General features: G+C 44.5%; 1 protein-coding gene across 1 annotated transcript; it reads right to left on the bottom strand.

The window, feature by feature from the left end:
• Nucleotides 1-6,059: 6,059 nt before the first annotated feature.
• LOC125511104 (transcription factor bHLH106-like) lies at nt 6,060-8,002 on the bottom strand. The gene is made up of 2 exons (XM_048676391.1): nt 7,530-8,002; nt 6,060-6,982 (listed from the first exon to the last, which is right to left on the bottom strand). The coding sequence occupies exons 1-2, from the start codon at nt 7,794-7,796 to the stop codon at nt 6,497-6,499; spliced, it is 753 nt and encodes a 250-aa protein (XP_048532348.1). The 5' UTR covers nt 7,797-8,002; the 3' UTR covers nt 6,060-6,496.
• Nucleotides 8,003-21,619: the final 13,617 nt, after the last annotated feature.

The raw sequence follows: 21,619 nt of genomic DNA, 5'->3' as shown, positions 1-21,619 counted from the left end.
AATCAAATTAAAGAATTCTACATTTTTAGTTTTAAAGAATTGATAGTGTAGTCTCCTCGCCGGGGTGGCTTCTTGTGTCAAGGAGACCTAAGGGCATCTACAACGCAGGCGCTTAGCCTAGGCGCCAGGGTCTCTTTCCCGGCCGTTCTGCTCGATTCCTGGTCAATCCCAGGATTTCCTTTGGCATCGATGCCTCCCCTGACGTCGGGCGCTTGAGCCTTTTTTTTCCGCATGCATCTGTTTTGACGTTAGGCGGGGCGCTAGATCGACACTAAAAAAATCAGCTAAGCGCTCAACCCGGCGCTCGTGCGTTGGAAAGGCGGACTCCTCCACCGGTGCTTATTGATTAATTCTTTTTTTAATGATGCAAGCGCCCAAACAAGCGCCTCTGCATTGAAAATGCCCTGAGGAGGCAGCGCCGATGGCGGTATATGGCTGGTGTGCCGCGTGAGCGCGGCCTGGCTAGCGCTAGTGACGTCGTCGCTAAGTGGTGGCAGCTGCTACGATTTTCCCTTAGAAAATCACATAGGAGAAACGAAGGGTCTTATACTCTCGAAAAATTTCATCTTAGTGTTAGTTTATTTGTTATTTTTGGAATAGCTCTTGGCTTTTTTGTTAAGTGGCTCGACCTGCCAATTGGTTAACAGAAAATTCAGCAATTTAACCCATTGTCTGTGGTTTTAGAGGAAATCGTGCTCCGTATTGAAACACGAAGGTCAAAATATCAACCCGAAAGATGAGGGACCAAATTAATATCTCCCTCAAAAACTTGAGAGATAAAAAGAAGTACTTTTCTCATCAAATTATGACCAATATTTCAACCTATTTTTATTTTAGTGCAACGTTTTGAGAGAAAAAGAATATTTTGGTACACACCAAAATTGCCGACAAAAGTTTCAACCCTAGCCGGGGAAATTGTGGCAAGTCGAGTACGTGAGTAGGAAACAAAAGGCGCTGGCTGGATGACGAAGAGAAGAATTCAACTTTTTTTAAACACAAACAAATATTTCAAGACAATGTCAAACATTTCATGAAAGCATGATGAATTTCGACCATTGTTTCAGTTAGCTTTGAATCTAGTTCAAAATAAATAAATTGGCACATGCTGAAATGACCCCCAATTTTTTTTTGCTCTTTCATTAAAGAAACTTTCTTGTATGAAATTCGCACGAAACTACCCATTCGAAAGGAAAAAACTTCCAAAGATAATGAATACCATTGGTTTTGCAGCCATTGGTGGTCGTACGGCACTGCTTTGTTGGGAGAGGGACGTACGGCAGTCAATGTTAGGACATTTCACTGGCCCTCGTCCCTGGGAAATCAGCACGAGGATTTGATTCTAGGTTCCATCCAGCAAGCCATGAAGTCACATCGACGTTTGAGATTTTCCTTTTTCATTTCCACTTCGAAAAGGGAATATAATTAAATACGTACACACGTGTATAAGATATGCATCCATCGTGACGAACTCGTATTTGCCCTCTGGTTATTGTCACCGTGCAGGGGCGGCTGATTTAGAGCCTTACGTACGTGCACAGCGACACATGCACATTCTCTACACACAAGGATATATGTTCATCAATACACATTCCCACTGGTTCGTCGTATTGTCACTTTCGTGTACATGCACGTGTTCGTCTCGCGGCCATTTTATTTCGCTCATCGTCTGCAATCTGGAGGACGACTGGACGAGCGACGGCCAGCCAGCTAGCGGCGCTCTCTCTCTCTCTCTCTCTCTCTCTCTCTCTCTCTCTCGCGCGCGCGCGCGCGCGTGTGGCGTCACTGATGCAGCCAGCAGTCGATGGCGGCCTGTCTCGCTAGCGCTGGACAAGGACCAAAGCAAATTTAGTTAAACATGATTTTTTATGCCTTCATGGACTGGAATATAATTATTTTTCAGTCAGTCTTATAAATTTATTCATGCTTTTTTTTACTCTTACAAAATTTACTCATGTATATCCGCCTCAATTGTTTTACTCATCTGTAAAAAATGGAATCTGATATCGGTAGTTGTCAATTTGGCTAATCCTTTTCCCCACAATTTTTTTTGGCTAATCCTTTGTTGATTTACAAATTTGTTCATGATCTCGGTGGTAATAATTTGATCGTGTGTAGTGGAAAAATAGTAGGATTTGTTCTCAAAGTTCAGTTTTTTTAATAAAATCTTGCACAGTTCTAACATCATATCAACAATACCCGGTACCAATTGAGGACTAAGAAAATCCCAGCTGAAAATTAGCAAAACCGTAAGTAAACACATGTTACTGTTTCGGAGGCGAAACACCATGGTGCATTTGAACACTCCAAGATAAGTTTTTCGAGGAAACAAACCCTTTGTTCCCTTTGCTCGCTCCTCCCACATTGTCCATTGCACCTCGATCAACTGTAAGGGCTTTCTCCGATTGCAGGAAAATAAAAAACGTAGGAACAAGAAAAACATAGGATTGAAAGGCCATGTACTATGAAGTTATACAGGGTTTCGAATCACAGGAATTTGGTGAGAGGTACCTTTTTTGCGGGTATTGTGAGATGTACCTTTTGATGGCGCATAGGAAATAAACATACGGATTTTAAAGCATTGAGAGAGAGAGAGAGCATCTCAAAGGAAAAATAAACCAAAGTTTCAGCTCATGTTGAGATTCCTATGGAATAGGGGGGCATAGGAATGGATTCCATAGGAATTTTACAATCTCGATCCTATGATCCAAATTGCCTTCATAGGAAAAAAATCATTGGGATTCAGATCCTCCAATATTCCTATGAAAATCTTACAATCCAAATTTAAATAGAGTCTTAGCGCTATAAAGTCAGGCCAAAGGAGAAGTGTGAAGTTTTTTCTTGCATTTTAATGGATAATTGTTCTTGTTCTTGTATTCACCAAAAAAATTGTTCTTGTTCTTCACTCAAGCCCTTGATTTTTTTTAGAACACGTAAGAGATTTGCATGTCTATATATTGAGATCTCAAATGGTTGATCCAGTCAAAATTGGGAACCAGATCCAGAATTGAACACCTCAATTGAATAAAATCTATGAACCAAATTTAAAATAATCTCAATAAAAATTGTTGACCTAGTCAAAATCCTGAACCAAATCCGATATTGTACACCAAAATTAAATGAGAGAGCTCCAAAATTAAGGAGCATAGTGTGTTTATAGATAGATTGCTGGTGATGACTGCGATCTGTAGCCCTTGATTTTTGTAGAGCGTCAGGTATGTTTGAAGACTCAGAATCACTAAAATTTGCACATAATAGTGTACTTTGAACCGAATAATATATCATTTTTAAACAAATTTTTTTCATATATAATTTGTAACTTCATGAAATTCAAACATGAAGTTCTAACCTAGGTGGTCACGGATGGCGTCATATATTTTCTCGGTTTGGGTTTATATGGCCACACTTGTGGAAAGACGTTTCTCCATTATTTTGATTGATAAAATGTTAGTTATATACCGTGAAAAATATATCATTGGAATCACATTTTTTTGAGCATCAGTACAGACACAGACGCTCATATACACGCGCATACATTCACCCTATGAACGCACACACGCACACCCTACCCCTATGAGCACCTCCGAGAGACTGAGCTGGCATGTCATCTTAAGATTTACGAAGTCACCGTAGGCGCCTCGTCGTCGACGGGAACGTCTCCTCCCACTGAAAGCGCATTGCCGGAAATCCTGAAATAAATTCAGGAATAATGAGAGCACCAGGATTTGAACCCTAGTGGGTTGGGGATACCACTGTCCACCTAACCAACTCAACCACAGGTTGATTCTCACATTGGAATCACATTAAAAATAGTTGCCAATGTGTTATGATGAATAACTTATACTCTCTATGTTTTTAAATATCAGTCTTTTTAGAGATTCCAATGCGGACTACATATGGAGCAAAATGAGTGAATCTACGATCTAAAATATATCTATATACATCTGTATGTAGTCCTTATTGAAATCTCTAAAAAGACGTGATTTAGGAACAGAAGGAGTATTTCGATGATGATTCAATGGTTATTTGTTGTCATAAAAAGCATGCTTAAATCATGAAAACAATGCATACCCGTACGCATCATAACTCTGAACAATTAATATTGCATTCTCTGTGCTGGGAGTTCGGATCAGAACTTCTGCCATGCCCTGCTAGCTACTCCATCTAGCCCGGCCCTGCCCTGGCATAGATATGTATATATACAGTCGTACAGACACACGGCATTCTTTTGTTATCTCGATGTAGAAAACATGTGATTCCTGCAGCTGCTCTCGTCTGATAAAAAGATTGGAACTAGCAACGACATACTAGTACTGTGCCGCAGAGACACAGCCTTACGTACACATATGCATGTGATCTTCTGAAAGTCTGTCCTCCTTAATGATGTATTAGTAGTATTGGTAAAACAATGATGGAAACTATGATGAAATAATTACATAAATCTGTGCCCACCAGTAATTGTATTGCACTCTTCTTTTGGCCTCTCTCTTAGCTTTCAGTGATTCAAATGAATTTGTTCTTTTAAGAGTTCAAATCCTTGGAACTTTTATTGAGTAATGAATCTTTGGAAGTTTTTCTATGTGGGAACTTTGCTCTCAGTTTTAAAGGAAAATTTCGATCAAGTCTATCTTCTTGGAAAAATCTCTATAGGTTCCTATTTTCCTCTCCATGTCGAAATCAAACCCATTATTTTGTGTTGATTATGGATTGACACATGTAATATGCTTATCTCTTTTAAAGGGATATTCCGTTCACTCAAAACATCACACCAAGATATCAAAAATGATGTCCAGTGGGTAGGATAGAACCCACCCGGATGAGATAGGGTTTGAACCCTAGTTAATCAACATGGATGCACCACTATGAACCTCTACCACTAGGCAGAAACCCAGACCTCACTTGAAATGAAGTCTTATCCGGTCTCTGCATAACAATGTGCCCTATCTATTTTGAATCCTATGAATCAAAGTTCTTATGCTGTAAGTCTGTAACTCGATTTCTCACTATTTTCAAGTATATTGCAATATGGACATGGATGACAATTTTTATTCATGTTTTCAGAAAGAATACACTGATTGGTTTAGTTGATTATTGCTTGCGTACATGAAATGCCTGATTTTTTTTTCATTTCAACTTGGCATGTCCATGGATTACTTACCATATACACAGTGTCACAATAACAAAACCAATCACATTTACTTCCACGCCCTAGATTCAAGCGTTTAGGTATGTGTATTCATGTGACCTACTTCTGCATGCCAACTGCCAAGCTAGCCAGCAAAGTAGCCATGCCATTGCCAGCCCCAGCAAGTAGCTAGTGTGGGCAGAAAGCACATCACAGCAATGGCTTGATTACAAGTTTACATTTTTACACACACCCCATGTCTTCCTTTTGTCCCCACAAAAGAGCATGCACACAGACACAGTGGGTGGCCTGACATGGAGATCTCTGCCCCTCCCTCCTCCCTCTAAAAAAGCCATAGAGGAGCAAGATTACAAAAGGAAACCAGCAAGAAACAAAAGCTCATCCACCTTCCCCCCTTTCCCAGACCAGACAGGGCATGCAGCAGCAGGCATCAGCATGCATGTAGTACCAGTACTAGCAAACTAGTCCATGCATGCACTCATGTGTCATGAGAGCTAGCTGCTCACTGCTCTCTGCTCTGCATGCCACACTGGCTAGCCATACTACTGTGCACTGCAGCATGCACCAATACAAGCAATCATTGATTGGTTCCCCTTTCCTCTCCTCCATATTCAAACAATCAAACTGGCATATGCATGCCTAGATCATTCAATATGTCCAAGCCCCAAACATTCGTTCTTTTTTCATTCATTCACAAGACCGGACAGACAGGAAGCATGTTGCTACATTGCTATGCAATGCGTTGGAACAAACATCTTTGTTTTGATCTTAGGACTTGCCATGCATTGCTACATGTATGCATGCAAACATCTTTGTTTGATCCGAAGACTTGTCTTACATGCATGCATGCATGCATGCATATAAGGCTAGCTAGCTAGCTGCATGCCCTGACATGATCAAAAATGGACTTGTGGGATCTTGTAAACAGAAATGCTTCCAGAGTTATCCAATGTATATGTAGCATATGGCAATCAAGTCTGGAACTTTGCATTGTGCATATATTCTGACATTAACTGTTATTTTAGGGGCTGGGTTTGCCATGGCTTTGAAGCAACATTTGATTAAAGCTCAAGCAAACCCTAATGGTAAAAGAGTAGTAATATATATATCCCTAATTATACATGGCATATTGGCATCACCAAGGAGAGTTAGCTAGCCATATAGTGGTATATATGGAGAATTGGAACTAATTAACCATCACACAAAACTAATTAACCTTGAAAGCAAATTAACACGCTGTATAGTAGTAGTAGTAGTAGTACCATTACCATGGCATGCATGAGATCCATCGCCATATGCAATCATATCGACCAGATACTATGAGCTATGGCCGCCGGCCGGCTAGCTGATTCATTAAGCAGCCGCTTGCATGTTCATGTCGGCGACGCGTCTCCTCTTGGGCCGGTCGCCGGCGGCAGCCCCCTGCCTCTCCACGAGGGCCCTCAGGGCCTCCTTGAGGAAGTCGGCGCCGCCGTCCTCGGAGGATGTGGAGTAGTCTTCGTCGGCGTGTCCTCCGGCGTCGCGCGCGAGGACGAGCACGTTGCGGACGCGGCCGCCGAGGGTGGCCATCTCGGCGCGGAGCGTGCGGAGGCGGAGCGCGCGCAGCGTGTCGATGAGGCCCGGGAGGAGGTCGGAGCGGTCGTCGCAGCAGACGGAGGCCTCAAACACGGCCGCCGCGCCGCCGGCGCCGCCTCCCGACGCGAGCACCACGATCTCGTCGTGCTCCGTGGGGAACAGGTGGCTCGCCGGCGCCGCCGCCTCGCCAACGACGCCGGCCATGCGCTGCTTCAGCTCCCGCACCCTCTCCACCGCCTTGGCCAGCAGCGTTGCCTTGTCTATCTGTAAACACACATGTACAAGATGAGTTCATGAGCTAAAGTTCATCAAGAAATCTTGTTTGCACAATCAATCTCTCAGATGACGAACCCTAGAGCGTATGATTGATCAGAAATGAAAAAGGGTAGAGAGGAGAAGGTGAAAAATTATGCAAAATTGTAGACATGGTACTAGGCACAAAAGAAGCAAATCATGGAGAGGAACAAGCCAAGAGACGAGGCAGCCCTAACCTGACCTAGCTAGTCAGTGTCATTCATAGGATGATAGCAGCTAGTAGTTAGGAGAGGTTCCATTCTAGTGCTACTTGCGCACACAAAATCCAGCTTTAATCACAAGGATTAGCTGAGCTGAGAACCGTAGCAGCTAGCTACTCATGGGGGTAGCATCTAGCCACTGCAATCCACAGTAGAATTCTAGATGCATGACACGCAATCCAGTTCTTCCATAAAGATTTCGCTTGATCGATCTCGCATCGAGCATGTTGCGCAGAAACTAAATTAGGGGGAAATCACGAGGGCACAGGACTTAGATGTGTAATGAAATTGCATGCCTTGGGGTCGCAGGCGAGGACGGCGCGGAGGCGGTCGAGGTGCGACTTGATCCGCTCGCGGCGGCGCTTCTCGGCCTCGCGGTGGTTCCGCGTCGCCGCCACCGCGCGGTCGTGCGCTGCCTCGGCAGCCGCAGCGGCGGCTACCTCGTCCTCCTCGGACAAGGCAGCCGCGCCGCCGCCTGGCGCCGACTGCCACATGGAGCCCACGAAGAAGGGCGGTAGCATGGCCGCTTCCGCGCCGGCGAACGACGCCTCCGCCGGAAACATGCCCGCCAGAGCTAGCTAGAGCTTCAGCTTCTCGCCTTGCTGCCTTGATCACAAGCTCCTAACTTAACAAACTAATTGGCGCGGTGGTGTTGTGCTGTGAACTAACTACTGTTCCTCGGACATGGACTGCAATCGAAGGAAGGGAGAAGAGAGAGACGGATGGGATGGGATGGGATGGGATGGGGGAACGAGGAGAGGCGAGAATAAATAAACGGGGCTTCGAGGAGAGAGGGAGAGCGCATGTGGGCGGATAGAGATAGAGAGAGAGAGGGGAATGTTAGAGAGAGACGGGGCGAGGCGAGGTGAGGCGAGTGAGTGGCGGGTGGGCCCGCTTGTTGACCCGTCAGAGATAGAGGGCTGTGCCTGTGCGAGCCCTGTGAGCTAGGGATGACGGATGGGAGGTGGTGCTGGCCTAGCTGGCTCTAGGGGCGGTAGAGATGTCCCGGCGGGGGCGGCTCGACGGCTGCGATGGTGCCGACCTTGCGCCGGCCGTCGCGCTCCGGCGAGATACGGCCGTGGCGGTGATGGCGATCCGTCGTTTGACTCCCGTGCAACAGCGTATACGCCGGCTCACCCACACCCCGGGGGAATGTTTTGCCTTGCCTTGCCGCGTTGTGGCACTACCACTGCTTGAACTAGCTTCGCCACTTGGGTGAAAGTGAAACCCGAGTAGGTCTCTCTCTATCCACCTATGGAGAATTGAAAAGTGCGTCCCGGGTTTTCCTTGCGTGACCAGATCATGCTGATATTAACAAGTTCATTTCAAATCCAAATTAAGGATTGGTATTAATACCAGGGTATTGGTTCACGCTGGTTGATTTTTTTTTTTTGTTTTGAGAAAAAACCACACTGGTTGATGATGGCAGGCCCCTGGGTGTACTCGTAGGCCGGCTGTCGGCTCATTGGGCCACAGGGTGGCCCAAGCCCATGACTTGACCAATGGAGGGATCAACTTGGTGTAAGTGAGTGGCAGAGTGTCAAACATACTGAAGGACAGGCCGGTCACTTGCTAGTGGGCCATCGATGGTTCTTGGGCAAAATTTGTAACAACTCTAGAGAGAAAGCCAGAGACAAGGACAAGGACGCGCCATGGCCCGGTTTGATCCCCATGACGCTCCGCCGCTAGTGTAAAGCCCCTCAAAATTTTACTTGGTGTACAAGACTATCAATCTATCATGCCCGGATCTAGGAGTATCCCAGGAGATTAGGCTAGATTGCACCGACCAGTGAATCATGTAAACCCTAGCCATGTCCCCCTATATAAGGCATGGCTAGGGTCTTCTCTCCATAAATCATCTCTTACATACACGATCCTTGCGATCTCACCATTGTACTCAAAAGCCTAGTTCTCATAAGAGGCTAGTCCACCATAATACATCAAAGGAGTATGGTGTTACCTCGACAGTGAGGGCCTGAATCTGGTAAACTGCCTTGTGGGAATCCCATCTAGGCAACCAGCTATGTGCACAATCCTATGGTGATTACTGTTGGATCCTGAACCAACACCCGTAATCGATATTGCCAACCGCCCTTATTTTTTTGCGGAAAGGCACAAGCACTTGAGAGGGACATAATCCTCACAAGTTCTTCAATGAATTCCTACTTAGCTGGCTTCAACAAACGAAATTGGAGGTGGAGAACAAAAACATGCGGCAACATCATCCCCTCAGCATGTCGCCGCAATGGACAAATGCTAATCACGGCAGACCGAGTGCGGCTAGCGATGGACACCCATCCTCCTACTCATCGGTGTCACTCAGAGGAAAGCCAATGACATGCAGAAAGCCGATGAACCACTACTATTCACATCACTACCACCGCCCCAACTTACCGCCCCAACTTCACCAGCCATGAAAAAAGTCAAGAACCCTACGGGACACAAACTAGACACATAGATCCGAGATTCCCCCATCCTCTCGCTACCGTGGCGGCTGGTGGGACGCAGAGGGACCTACAACGGTGCCGACGGGTCGAGGAGGAAAGTTGGTCGCCTCCTTGTTGCCTTATGTCTTTCAACCCCTAGAGTAAGCATCAGGAATCCTTCTAAGGACTGGAGTAAGCATCTCGGAGTTGGAATGTATGCTTTGATGAGATGATCAAAGATTTTGGGTTTATACAAAGTTTATGAGAAACTTGTATTTCCAAAGAAGTGAGTGGGAGCACTATAGAATTTTTGATGAGTATATGATGTTAACATATTGTCGATCAGAAATAATGTAGAATTTCTGGAAAGCATACAGGGTTATTTGAAAAGTGTTTTTCAATGAAAAACCTGGTTTAAGCTACTTGAATATTGAGCATCAAGATCTATAAGGATAGATCAAAAAACGCTTAATAGTACTTTCAAATGAATACATACCGTGACAAGATTTTGAAGGAGTTCAAAATAGATCAGCAAAGGAGGAGTTCTTGGCTATGTTAGAAGGTGTGAGTATTGAGTAAGACTCAAGACCTGACCACGGCAGAAGAGAGAGAAAGGACGAAGGTCGTCCCCTATGCTTTAGACGTAGGCTCTATATTATGCTATGCTGTGTACCACACCTGAAGTGTGCCTTGCCATGAGTTAGTCAAGGGGTACAAGAGTGATCCAGGAATGGATCACATGACAGCGGTCGAACTTATCCTTAGTAACTAGTGGACTAATGGATTTTCTCGATTATGGAGGTGGTAAAAGAGTTCGTCGTAAAGGGTTACATCGATGCAAACTTTGACACTAATCCGGATGACTCTGAGTAGTAAACCGGATTCGTATAGTAGAGCAGTTATTTGGAATAGCTCCAAGTAGCGCGTGGTAGCTGCATCTACAAGATGACATAGAGATTTGTAAAGCACACATGGATCTGAAAGGTTCAGACCCATTGACTAATAAACCTCTCTCACAAGCGAGATATGAACAAACCCCATGGGTGTTGGATTCATTACAATCATATAGTGATGTGAACTAGATTATTGACTCTAGTGCAAGTGGGAGACTGTTGGAAATATGCCCTAGAGGCAATAATAAAATGGTTATTATTGTATTTCTTTGTCATGATAATTGTCTATTGTTCATGCTATAATTGTATTAACTGGAAACCGTAATACATGTGCGAATACATAGACCACAACATGTCCCTAGTAAACCTCTAGTTGACTAGCTCGTTGATCAATAGATGGTTATGGTTTCCTGACCATGGACATTGGATGTCGTTGATAATGGGATCACATCATTGGGAGAATGATTGATGGACAAGACCCAATCCTAAGCATAGCACAAGATCATATAGTTCGTCTGCTAAAGCTTTTCTAATGTCAAGTATCATTTTCTTAGACCATGAGATTGTGCAACTCCCGGATACCGTATGAATGCTTTGGGTGTGCCAAACGTCACAACGTAACTGGGTGGCTATAAAGGCACACTACGGGTATCTCCGAAAGTGTCTGTTGAGTTGGCACGAATCGAGACTGGGATTTGTCACTCCGTGTGACGGAGAGGTATCTCTGGGCCCACTCGGTAATGCATCATCATAATGAGCTCAATGTGACTAATGAGTTAGCCACGGGATCATGCGTTACGGAACGAGTAAAGAGACTTGCCGGTAACGAGATTGAACAAGGTATAGGGATACCGATGATCGAATCTCGGGCAAGTAACATACCGATAGACAAAGGGAATTGTATACGGGATTGATTGAATCCCCGACATCGTGGTTCATCCGATGAGATCATCGTGGAACATGTGGGAGCCAATATGGGTATCCATAACCCGCTATTGGTTATTGGCCGGAGAGATGTCTCGATCATGTCTGCATGGTTCCCAAACCCGTAGGGTCTACACACTTAAGGTTCGGTGACGCTAGAGTTGTTATGGGAAATAGTATGTGGTTACCGAAGGTTGTTCGGAGTCCCGGATGAGATCCCGGACGTGACAAAGAGTTCCGGAATGGTCCGAAGGTGAAGATCGATATATTGGACGAAGGGTATTGGAGTCCGGAATTGTTCCGGGGGTACCAGGTGACGACCAGCGTGTCTGAAAGGGGTTTCAGAGGCCCCGGCAAGCGTTGGGGGGCCTTATGGGCCAAGGGGAGGGGGCACATCAGCCCACTAAGGGGCTGAGCACCCCTCCCACCCCATCTCACGTAACTTGGAGAGGTGGGGGCGCCTCCCCTAGGGCAGCCACCCCTCCCGGCTTGGGGGGCAAGTTTCCTAGGGGTGGGGGCGCCCAAACCCATCTAGGGTTTCCCCTATGGCGGCCGCCCCTCCCCTAGGGAACCCTAGGGTGCCTCCTCCACCCCTTACCCCTATATATAGTGAGGGTGAGAGAGGGCAGCCGCACCCCTTCCCTGGCGCAGCCCCTCCCTCCTCCAACTCTTCCTTCTCCTCCGTAGAGCTTGGCGAAGCCCTGCAGGAATACCACAAACTCCACCACCACGCCGTCGTGCTGTCAGAGTTCTCCCTCAACTTCTTCTTCACCTCTTGCTGGATCAAGAAGGAGGAGACGTCCCCGGGCTGTATGTGTGTTGAACGCGGAGGCGCCGTCCGTTCGGCGCTAGATCGGATCTTCGCGATTTGAATCGCCGCGAGTACGACTCCATCAACCACGTTCTTGTAACGCTTCCGCTTAGCGATCTTCAAGGGTATGAAGATGCACTCCCTCTCTCTCGTTGCTAGCATCTCCTAGATTGATCTTGGTGACACGTAGGAAATTTTTGAATTATTGCTACGTTCCCCAACAGTGACATCATGAGCTAGGTCTATGCGTAGATTCTATGCACGAGTTGAACACAAAGTAGTTGTGGGCGATGTTTGTTCAATTTGCTTGCCATTACTAGTCTTATCTTGATTCGGTGGCATTGTGGGATGAAGCGGCCCAGACCGACCTTACACGTACACTTACGTGAGACAGGTTTCACCGACTGACATGCACTTGATGCATAAGGTGGCTAGCGGGTGTCTATCTCTCCCACTTTAGTCGGATCGGATTCGATGAAGAGGGTCCTTATGAAGGGTAAATAGCAATTGGCATATCACCGTTGTGGCTTTTGCGTAGGTAAGAAACGTTCTTGCTAGAAACCCATAGCAGCCACGTAAAACATGCAACAACAATTAGAGGACGTCTAACTTGTTTTTGCATGGTATGCTATGTGATGTGATATGGCCAAAAGGATGTGATGAATGATATATGTGATGTATGAGATTGATCATGTTCTTGTAATAGGAATCACGACTTGCATGTCGATGAGTATGACAACCGGCAGGAGCCATAGGAGTTGTCTTAATTTATTTATGACCTGCGTGTCAATGAAAACGCCATGTAATTACTTTACTTTATTGCTAACCATTAGCCATAGTACTAGAAGTAATAGTTGGCGAGGCAACTTCATGAAGATCATGATGATAGTTGGAGATCATGATGATGGAGATCATGGTGTCATGCTGGTGACGATGGTGTTCATGCCGTGCCTCGAAGATGGAGATCAAAAGGCGCAAGATGATATTGGCCATATCATGTCACTTTATGATTTTCATGTGATGTTTGTCATGTTTACATCTTATTTGCTTAGAACGACGGTAGCATAAATAAGATAATCCCTTGCTAAAATTTCAAGAAAGTGTTCCCCCTAACTGTGCACCGTTGCGAAGGTTTGTTGTTTCGAAGCACCACGTGATGATCGGGTGTCATAGATTCTAACGTTCGCACACAACGGGTGTAAGCCAGATTTACACATGCAAAACACTTAGGTTGACTTGACGAGCCTAGCATGTACAGACATGGCCTCGAAACACAAGAGACCGAAAGGTCGAACATGAGTCGTATAGTAGATACGATCAACATGAAGATGTTCATCGATGATGACTAGTCCGTCTCACGTGATGATCGGACATGGCCTAGTTGACTCGGATCATGTATCACTTAGATGACTAGAGGGATGTCTATCTAAGTGGGAGTTCATTAAATAATCAGATGAACTTAATTATCATGAACATAATCAAAAGGTCTTTGCAAATTATGTCGTAGCTTACAATTTAGTTCTACTGTTTAAGATATGTTCCTAGAGAAAAATTTAGTTGAGAGTTGACAGTAGCAATTATATGGACTGGGTCCGTGAACTGAGGATTGTCCTCATTGCTGCACAGAAGGGCTATGTCTTTAATGCACCGCTCAGTGTGTTGAACCTCGAGCGTCGTCTGTAGATGTTGGGAAACATCTGACATACACGTTTTGATGACTACGTGATAGTTCAATGCGTAATGCTAACGGTTTAGAATTGTGGCACCAAATACATTTTTGAAATGTCGCAGAACATATGAGATGTTCCAAAGACTGAAATTGGGATTTCAGACTAGTGCCCACGTCAAGAGGTATGAGACCTCTGACAAGTTTCTTAAGCCTGCAAACTAAGGGAGAAAAGCTCAATCGTTGAGCATGTGCTCAGATTGTCTGAGTACTACAATCGCTTGAATCGAGTGGGAGTTAATCTTCCAGATGAGATAGTGATGGTTCTCCATAGTCACTGCCACCAAACTATTGGACCTTCGTGATGAACTATAACATATCAGGGATAGACATGATGATCCTTGAGCAACTCGCGATGTTTGACACCGCGAAAGTAGAAATCAAGTAGGAGCATCAATTGTTGATGGTTAAACCACTAGTTTCAAGAAGGGCAAGGGAAAGAAGGGATACTTCATGAAACAGCAAATCAGTTGCTGCTCTAGTGAAGAAACCCAAGGTTGAACCCAAACCCAAGACTAAGTGCTTCTCTAATGAGGGGAACGGTCACTGAAGCAGAACTACCCTAGATACTTGGTAGATGAGAAGGCTGGCAAGGTCGACAGAAGTATTTTGAATATACGTTATATTATAGTGTACTCTATGAAGGAAATATGCCCTAGAGGCAATAATAAAGTTATTATTTATTTCCTTATATCATGATAAATTTTTATTATTCATGCTAGAATTGTATTAACCAGAAACATAATACATGTGTGAATACATAGACAAACAGAGTGTCACTAGTATGCCTCTACTTGACTAGCTCGTTGATCGAAGATGGTTATGTTTCCTAACCATAGACATGAGTTGTCATTTGATTAACGGGATCACATCATTAGGAGAATGATGTGATTAACATGACCCATTCCATTAGCTTAGCACCCGATCGTTTAGTATGTTGCTATTTCTTTCTTCATGACTTATACATGTTCCTATGACTATGAGATTATGCAACTCCCGTTTATCGGAGGAACACTTTGTGTGCTACCAAACGTCACAACGTAACTGGGTGATTATAAAGGTGCTTTATAGGTCTCTCCAAAGGTACTTGTTGGGTTGGCGTATTTCGAGATTAGGATTTGTCACTCCGATTGTCGGAGAGGTATCTCTGGGCCCTCTCGGTAATGCACATCACTTAAGCCTTGCAAGCATTGCAACTAAATGAGTTAGTTGCGGAATGATGTATTACGGTGAAGGAAATATGCCCTAGAGGCAATAATAAAGTTATTATTTATTTCCTTATATCATGATAAATGTTTATTATTCATGCTAGAATTGTATTAACCGGAAACATAATACATGTGTGAATACATAGACAAACAGAGTGTCACTAGTATGCCTCTACTTGACTAGCTCGTTAATCGAAGATGGTTATGTTTCCTAACCATAAACAAAAGAGTTGTTATTTGATTAACGGGATCACATCATTAGGAGAATGATGTGATTGACATGACCCATTCCATTAGCTTAGCACCCGATCGTTTAGTATGTTGCTATTGCTTTCTTCATGACTTATACATGTTCCTATGACTATGAGATTATGCAACTCCCGTTTGCCGGAGGAACACTTTGTGTGCTACCAAACGTCACAACGTAACTGGGTGATTATAAAGGAGCTCTACAGGTGTCTCCAAAGGTACATGTTGGGTTGGCGTATTTCGAGATTAGGATTTGTCACTCCGATTGTCGGACAGGTATCTCTGGGCCCTCTCGGTAATGCACATCACATTTAAGCCTTGCAAGCAATATTCTACATCCAGTATTATGGAGATGAACTAGCAACGAGGAAGGAGAGTGCATCTACATACCCTTGTAGATCGCTAAGCGGAAGCGTTCAAGTGAACGGGGTTGATGGAGTCGTACTCGTCGTGATTCAAATCACCGATGATCAAGTGCCGAACGCACGGCACCTCCGCGTTCAACACACGTACGGAAGCGGAGACGTCTCCCATGCCTTGATCCAGCAAGGAGGAGGGAGAGGTTGATGGAGATCCAACAGCACGACGGCGTGGTGGAAGTAGCGGGATTCCAACAGGGCTTCGCTAAGCGCTGCGGGAGGAGATGTGTCACAGGGAGGGAGAGGGAGGCGCCAGGCCTTAGATTGGTGCTCCTCCTTTTCCCACTATATATAGGGCCAAGGGAGAGGGGGAGGCGCAGCCCTTGCCCCTTCCTCCAAGGAAGGGTGCGGCCAAGGGTGGGGAGGAGTCCATCCTCCCCAAGGCACCTCGGAGGTGCCTTCCCCTTTTAGGACTCTCCTCTTTTCCCATCTCTTGGCGCATGGGCCTCTTGGGGCTGGTGCCCTTGGCCCATATAGGCCAAGGCACACCCCCTACAGCCCATGTGGCCCCCCGGGGCAGGTGGCCCCACCCGGTGGACCCCCGGACCCTTCCGGTGGTCCCGGTACAATACCGATGACCCCGAAACTTTCCCGATGGCCGAAACACTTCCTATATATAAATCTTTACCTCCGGACCATTCCGGAACTCCTCGTGACGTCCGGGATCTCATCCGGGACTCCGAACAACTTTCGGGTTACCGCATACTAATATCTCTAATAACCCTAGCGTCACCGAACCTTAAGTGTGTAGACCCTACGGGTTCGGGAGACGCAGACATGACCGAGACTCTCCGGTCAATAACCAACAGCGGGATCTGGATACCCATGTTGGCTCCCACATGTTCCACGATGATCTCATCGGATGAACCACGATGTCAAGGACTTAATCAATCCCGTATACAATTCCCTTTGTCTATCGGTATGTTACTTGCCCGAGATTCGATCGTCGGTATCCCGATACCTTGTTCAATCTCGTTACCGGCAAGTCTCTTTACTCGTTCCGTAACACATCATCCCGTGATCAACTCCTTGGTCACATTGTGCACATTATGATGATGTCCTACCGAGTGGGCCCAGAGATACCTCTCCGTTTACACGGAGTGACAAATCCCAGTCTCGATTCGTGCCAACCCAACAGACACTTTCGGAGATACCTGTAATGCACCTTTATAGTCACCCAGTTACGTTGTGACGTTTGATACACCCAAAGCACTCCTACGGTATCCGGGAGTTGCACAATCTCATGGTCTAAGGAAATGATACTTGACATTAGAAAAGCTTTAGCATACGAACTATACGATCTTTGTGCTAGGCTTAGGATTAGGTCTTGTCCATCACATCATTCTCCTAATGATGTGATCCCGTTATCAACGACATCCAATGTCCATGGTTAGGAAACCGTACCATCTATTGATCAACGAGCTAGTCAACTAGAGGCTTACTAGGGACATATTATGGTCTATGTATTCACACGTGTATTACGATTTCCGGATAATACAGTTATAGCATGAATAAAGACAATTATCATGAACAAGGAAATATAATAATAACTATTTATTATTGCCTCTAGGGCATATTTCCAACAGTCTCCCACTTGCACTAGAGTCAATAATCTAGTTCACATCGCCATGTGATTAACACTCACAGGTCACATCGCCATGTGACAACATCCAAAGAGTTTACTAGAGTCAATAATCTAGTTCACATCACTATGTGATTAACACTCAATGAGTTCTGGGTTTGATCATGTTGCTTGTGAGAGAGGTTTTAGTCAACGGGTCTGAACCTTTCAGATCCGTGTGTGCTTTACAAATCTCTATGTCATCTCCTAGATGTAGCTACCACGCTCTATTTGGAGCTATTCCAAATAACTGTTCTACTTGGAGCTATTCTAAATTGTTGCTCCATTATACGTATCCGGTATCTCTACTCAGAGCTATCCGGATAGGTGTTAAGCTTGCATCGACGTAACCCTTTACGACGAACTCTTTTACCACCTCCATAATCGAGAAAATTCCTTAGTCCACTAGTTACTAAGGATAACTTTGACCGCTGTCTTGTGATCCATTCATGGATCACTCTTGTACCCCTTGACTGACTCATGGCAAGGCACACTTCAGGTGCGGTACACAGCATAGCATACTGTAGAGCCTATGTCTTAAGCATAGGGGACGACCTTCGTCCTTTCTCTCTATTCTGCCGGTCGAGCTTTAAGTCTTAACTTCATACCTTACAACTCAGGCAAGAACTCCTTCTTTGACTGATCCATCTTGAACACCTTCAAGATCATGTCAAGGTATGTGCTCATTTGAAAGTACCTATTAAGCGTTTTGATCTATCCTTATAGATCTTGATGCTCAATGTTCAAGTAGCTTAATCCAGGCTTTTCCATTGAAAAACACTTTCCAAATAACCCTATATGCTTTCCAGAAATTCTACGTCATTTCTGATCAACATTCAACAACATATACTCATCAGAAATTCTATAGTGCTCCCACTCACTTCTTTGGAAATACAAGTTTCTCATAAACTTTGTATAAACCCAAAATCTTTGATCATCTCATCAAAGCGACATTCCAACTCCGAGATGCTTACTCCAGTCCTCAGAAGGATTGCTGGAGCTTTGCATACTTATTAGCATCTTTCAGGATTGACAAAACCTTCCGGTTGTATCACATACAACCTTTCCTCAAGAAAAATCGTCGAGGAAACAATGTTTTGACATCCTATCTGCAAGATTTCATAAATAATGCAGTAATCGCTAATATAATTCCAACAGACTCTTAGCATCGCTACGAGTGAGAAAGTCTCATCGTAGTCAACTCCTTGAACTTGTCGGAAAACATCTTAACGACAAGTCGAGCTTTTTATGGTGACATTTACCATCATTGTCCGTCTTCCTTTTAAAATCCATCTGTACTCAACAGCCTTACGACCATCAAGTAGTTCTTCCAAAGTCTACACTTTGTTTTCATATATGGATCCTCTCTCGGATTTATGGCCTCGAGCCATTTATCGGAATCCGGGCCCACCATCGCTTCTCCATAGCTCGTAGGTTCATTGTTGTCTAGCAACATGACTTCCAAGACAGGATTACGTACCACTCTGAAGTAGTACGCATCCTTGTCATCACGAGGTTTGGTAGTGACTTGATCTGAAGTTTCATGATCACTATCATAAGCTTCCACTTCAATTGGTGTAGGTGCCACAGGAACAACTCTGTGCCCTGCCACACACTAGTTGAAGAGACGGTTCAATAACCTCATCAAGTCTCCACCATCCTCCCACTCAATTCTTTCGAGAGAAACTTTTCCTCGAGAAAGGACCCGATTCTAGAAACAATCCCTTATTGCTTTCGGATCTAAGACAGGAGGTATACCCAACTGTTTTGGGTGTCCTATGAAGATGCATTTATCCGCTTTGGGTTCGAGCTTATCAGCCTGAAACTTTTTCACATAAGCGTCGCAGCCCCAAACTTTTAAGAAATGACAGCTTAGGTTTCTCTAAACCATAGTTCATACGGTGTCATCTCATCGGAATTACGTGGTGCCCTATTTAAAGTGAATGTGGTTGTCTCTAATGCCTAACCCATAAACTATCGTGGTAATTCGATAAGAGACATCATGGTATGCATCATATCCAATAGGGTGCAGTTATGATGTTCGGACACACCATCACACTATGGTGTTCCAGGCTGTATTAGTTGTGAAACAATTTCCACAATGTCTTAATTCTGTGCCAAACTCGTAATTCAGATATTCATCTCTATGATCATATCATAGATATTTTTATCCTCTTATCACGACGATCTTCCAACTTCACACTGAAATTACTTGAACCTTTCAATAATTCAGACTCGTGATTCATCAAGTAAATATACTCAACATCTACTCAAATCATCTGTGAAGTAAGAACATAACGATATCCACTACATGCCTCAGCACTCATTGGACTGCACACATCAAAATGTATTACTTCCAACAAGTTGCTTTCTAGTTCCATTTTACTGAAAACGAGGCTTTCAGTCATCTTGCCCATGTGGTATGATTTGCATGTCTCAAGTGATTCAAAATCAAGTGAGTCCAAACGGTCCATTTGCATGGAGTTTCTTCATGCATATACACCAATAGACATGGTTCGCATGTCTCAAACTTTTCAAAACGAGTGAGCCCAAAGATCCATCAACATGGAGCTTCTTCATGCGTTTTATACCGATATGACTTACGTGGCAGTGCCACAAGTAGGTGGTACTATCATTACTATCTTATATCTTTTGGCATGAACATGTGTATCACTACGATCGAGATTCAATAAACCATTCATTTTAGGTGCAAGACCATTGAAGGTATTATTCAAATAAACAGAGTAACCATTATTCTCTTAAATGAATAACCGTATTGCGATAGACATAATCCAATCATGTCTATGCTCAACGCAACCAATCTCGATGGTAGAGGGAGCGTGATGCTTGATCTATCAACATTGGAAACACTTCCAACACATATCATCAGCTCACCTTTAGCTAGTCTCCTTTATTCCGTAGCTTTTATTTCGAGTTACTAACACTTAGCAACCGAACCGGTATCTAATACCCTGGTGCTACTAGGAGTACTAGTAAAGTACACATCAACACAATGTATATCCAATATACTTCTATCGACCTTGCCAGCCTTCTAATCTACCAAGTATCTAGGGTAATTCTGCTCCAGTGGCTGTTCCCCTTATTACAGAAGCACTTAGTCTCGGGTTTGGGTTCAACCTTGGGTTTCTTCACTAGAGCAGCAGCTGAATTGCCGTTTCATGAAGTATCCCTTCTGCCCTTGCCCTTCTTGAAACTAGTGGTTTCACCAACCATCAACAATTGATGCTCCTTCTTGATTTCTACTTTTGTGGTGTCAAACATCGCGAATATCTCAAGGATCATCATATATGTCCCTGATATATTATAGTTCATCACGAAGCTCTAGCAGCTTGGTGGTAATGACTTCGGAGAAACATCACTATCTTATCTGGAAGATCAACTCCCACTTGATTCAAGTGATTGTTGTACTCAGACAATCTGAGCACAAGCTCAACAATTGAGCTTTTCTCCTTAGTTTGCAGGCTAAGAAAATCGTCGGAGGTCTTATACCTCTTGACGTGGGCACGAGCCTGAAATCCCAATTTCAGCCCTCGAAAATCTCATATGTTTCGCGTTTCAAAACGTCTTCGGTGCCTCAACTCTAAACCGTTTAACTGAACTATCACGTAGTTATCAAAACGTGTATGTCAGATGTTCGCAACATCCACCGACGACGTTCGAGGTTCAGCACACTGAGCGGTGCATTAAGGACATAAGCCTTCTATGAAGCAATGAGGACAATCCTCAGTTTACGGACCTAGTCCGCATAATTGCTACTATCAACTTTCAACTAATTTTTCTCTAGGAACATATCTAAACAGTAGAACAAGCGCGAGCTACGACATAATTTGCAAACCTTTTGACTATGTTCAGGATAATTAAGTTCATCTTATGAACTCCCACTCAGATAGACATCCCTCTAGTCATCTAAGTGATTACACGATCCGAGTGACCTAGGCCAGTGTCCGATTAACACGTGAGACGGACTAGTCAACGTCGGTGAACATCTTCATGTTGATCGTATCTTCCATACGACTCGTGTTCGACCTTTCGGTCTCTGTGTTCCGAGGCCATGTCTTCACATGCTAGGCTCGTCAAGTTAACCCTAA

This window comes from Triticum urartu, chromosome 5, assembly GCF_003073215.2.
Source record: "Triticum urartu cultivar G1812 chromosome 5, Tu2.1, whole genome shotgun sequence".
Classification (NCBI taxonomy): domain Eukaryota; kingdom Viridiplantae; phylum Streptophyta; class Magnoliopsida; order Poales; family Poaceae; genus Triticum; species Triticum urartu.
Note: the sequence above shows the minus strand (reverse complement) of the source record. Positions and strands in the feature narration are given on the sequence as shown.

Bases quoted from the DNA above. Each gene is read 5' to 3' on its own strand.
- LOC125511104 (XM_048676391.1), bottom strand. From the start codon at position 7,796: ATGTTTCCGGCGGAGGCGTCGTTCGCCGGCGCGGAAGCGGCCATGCTA. The intron at 6,983-7,529 runs GCATGCAATTTC...GTGTGTTTACAG, and splicing joins TCCTCGCCTGCGACCCCAAG to ATAGACAAGGCAACGCTGCT.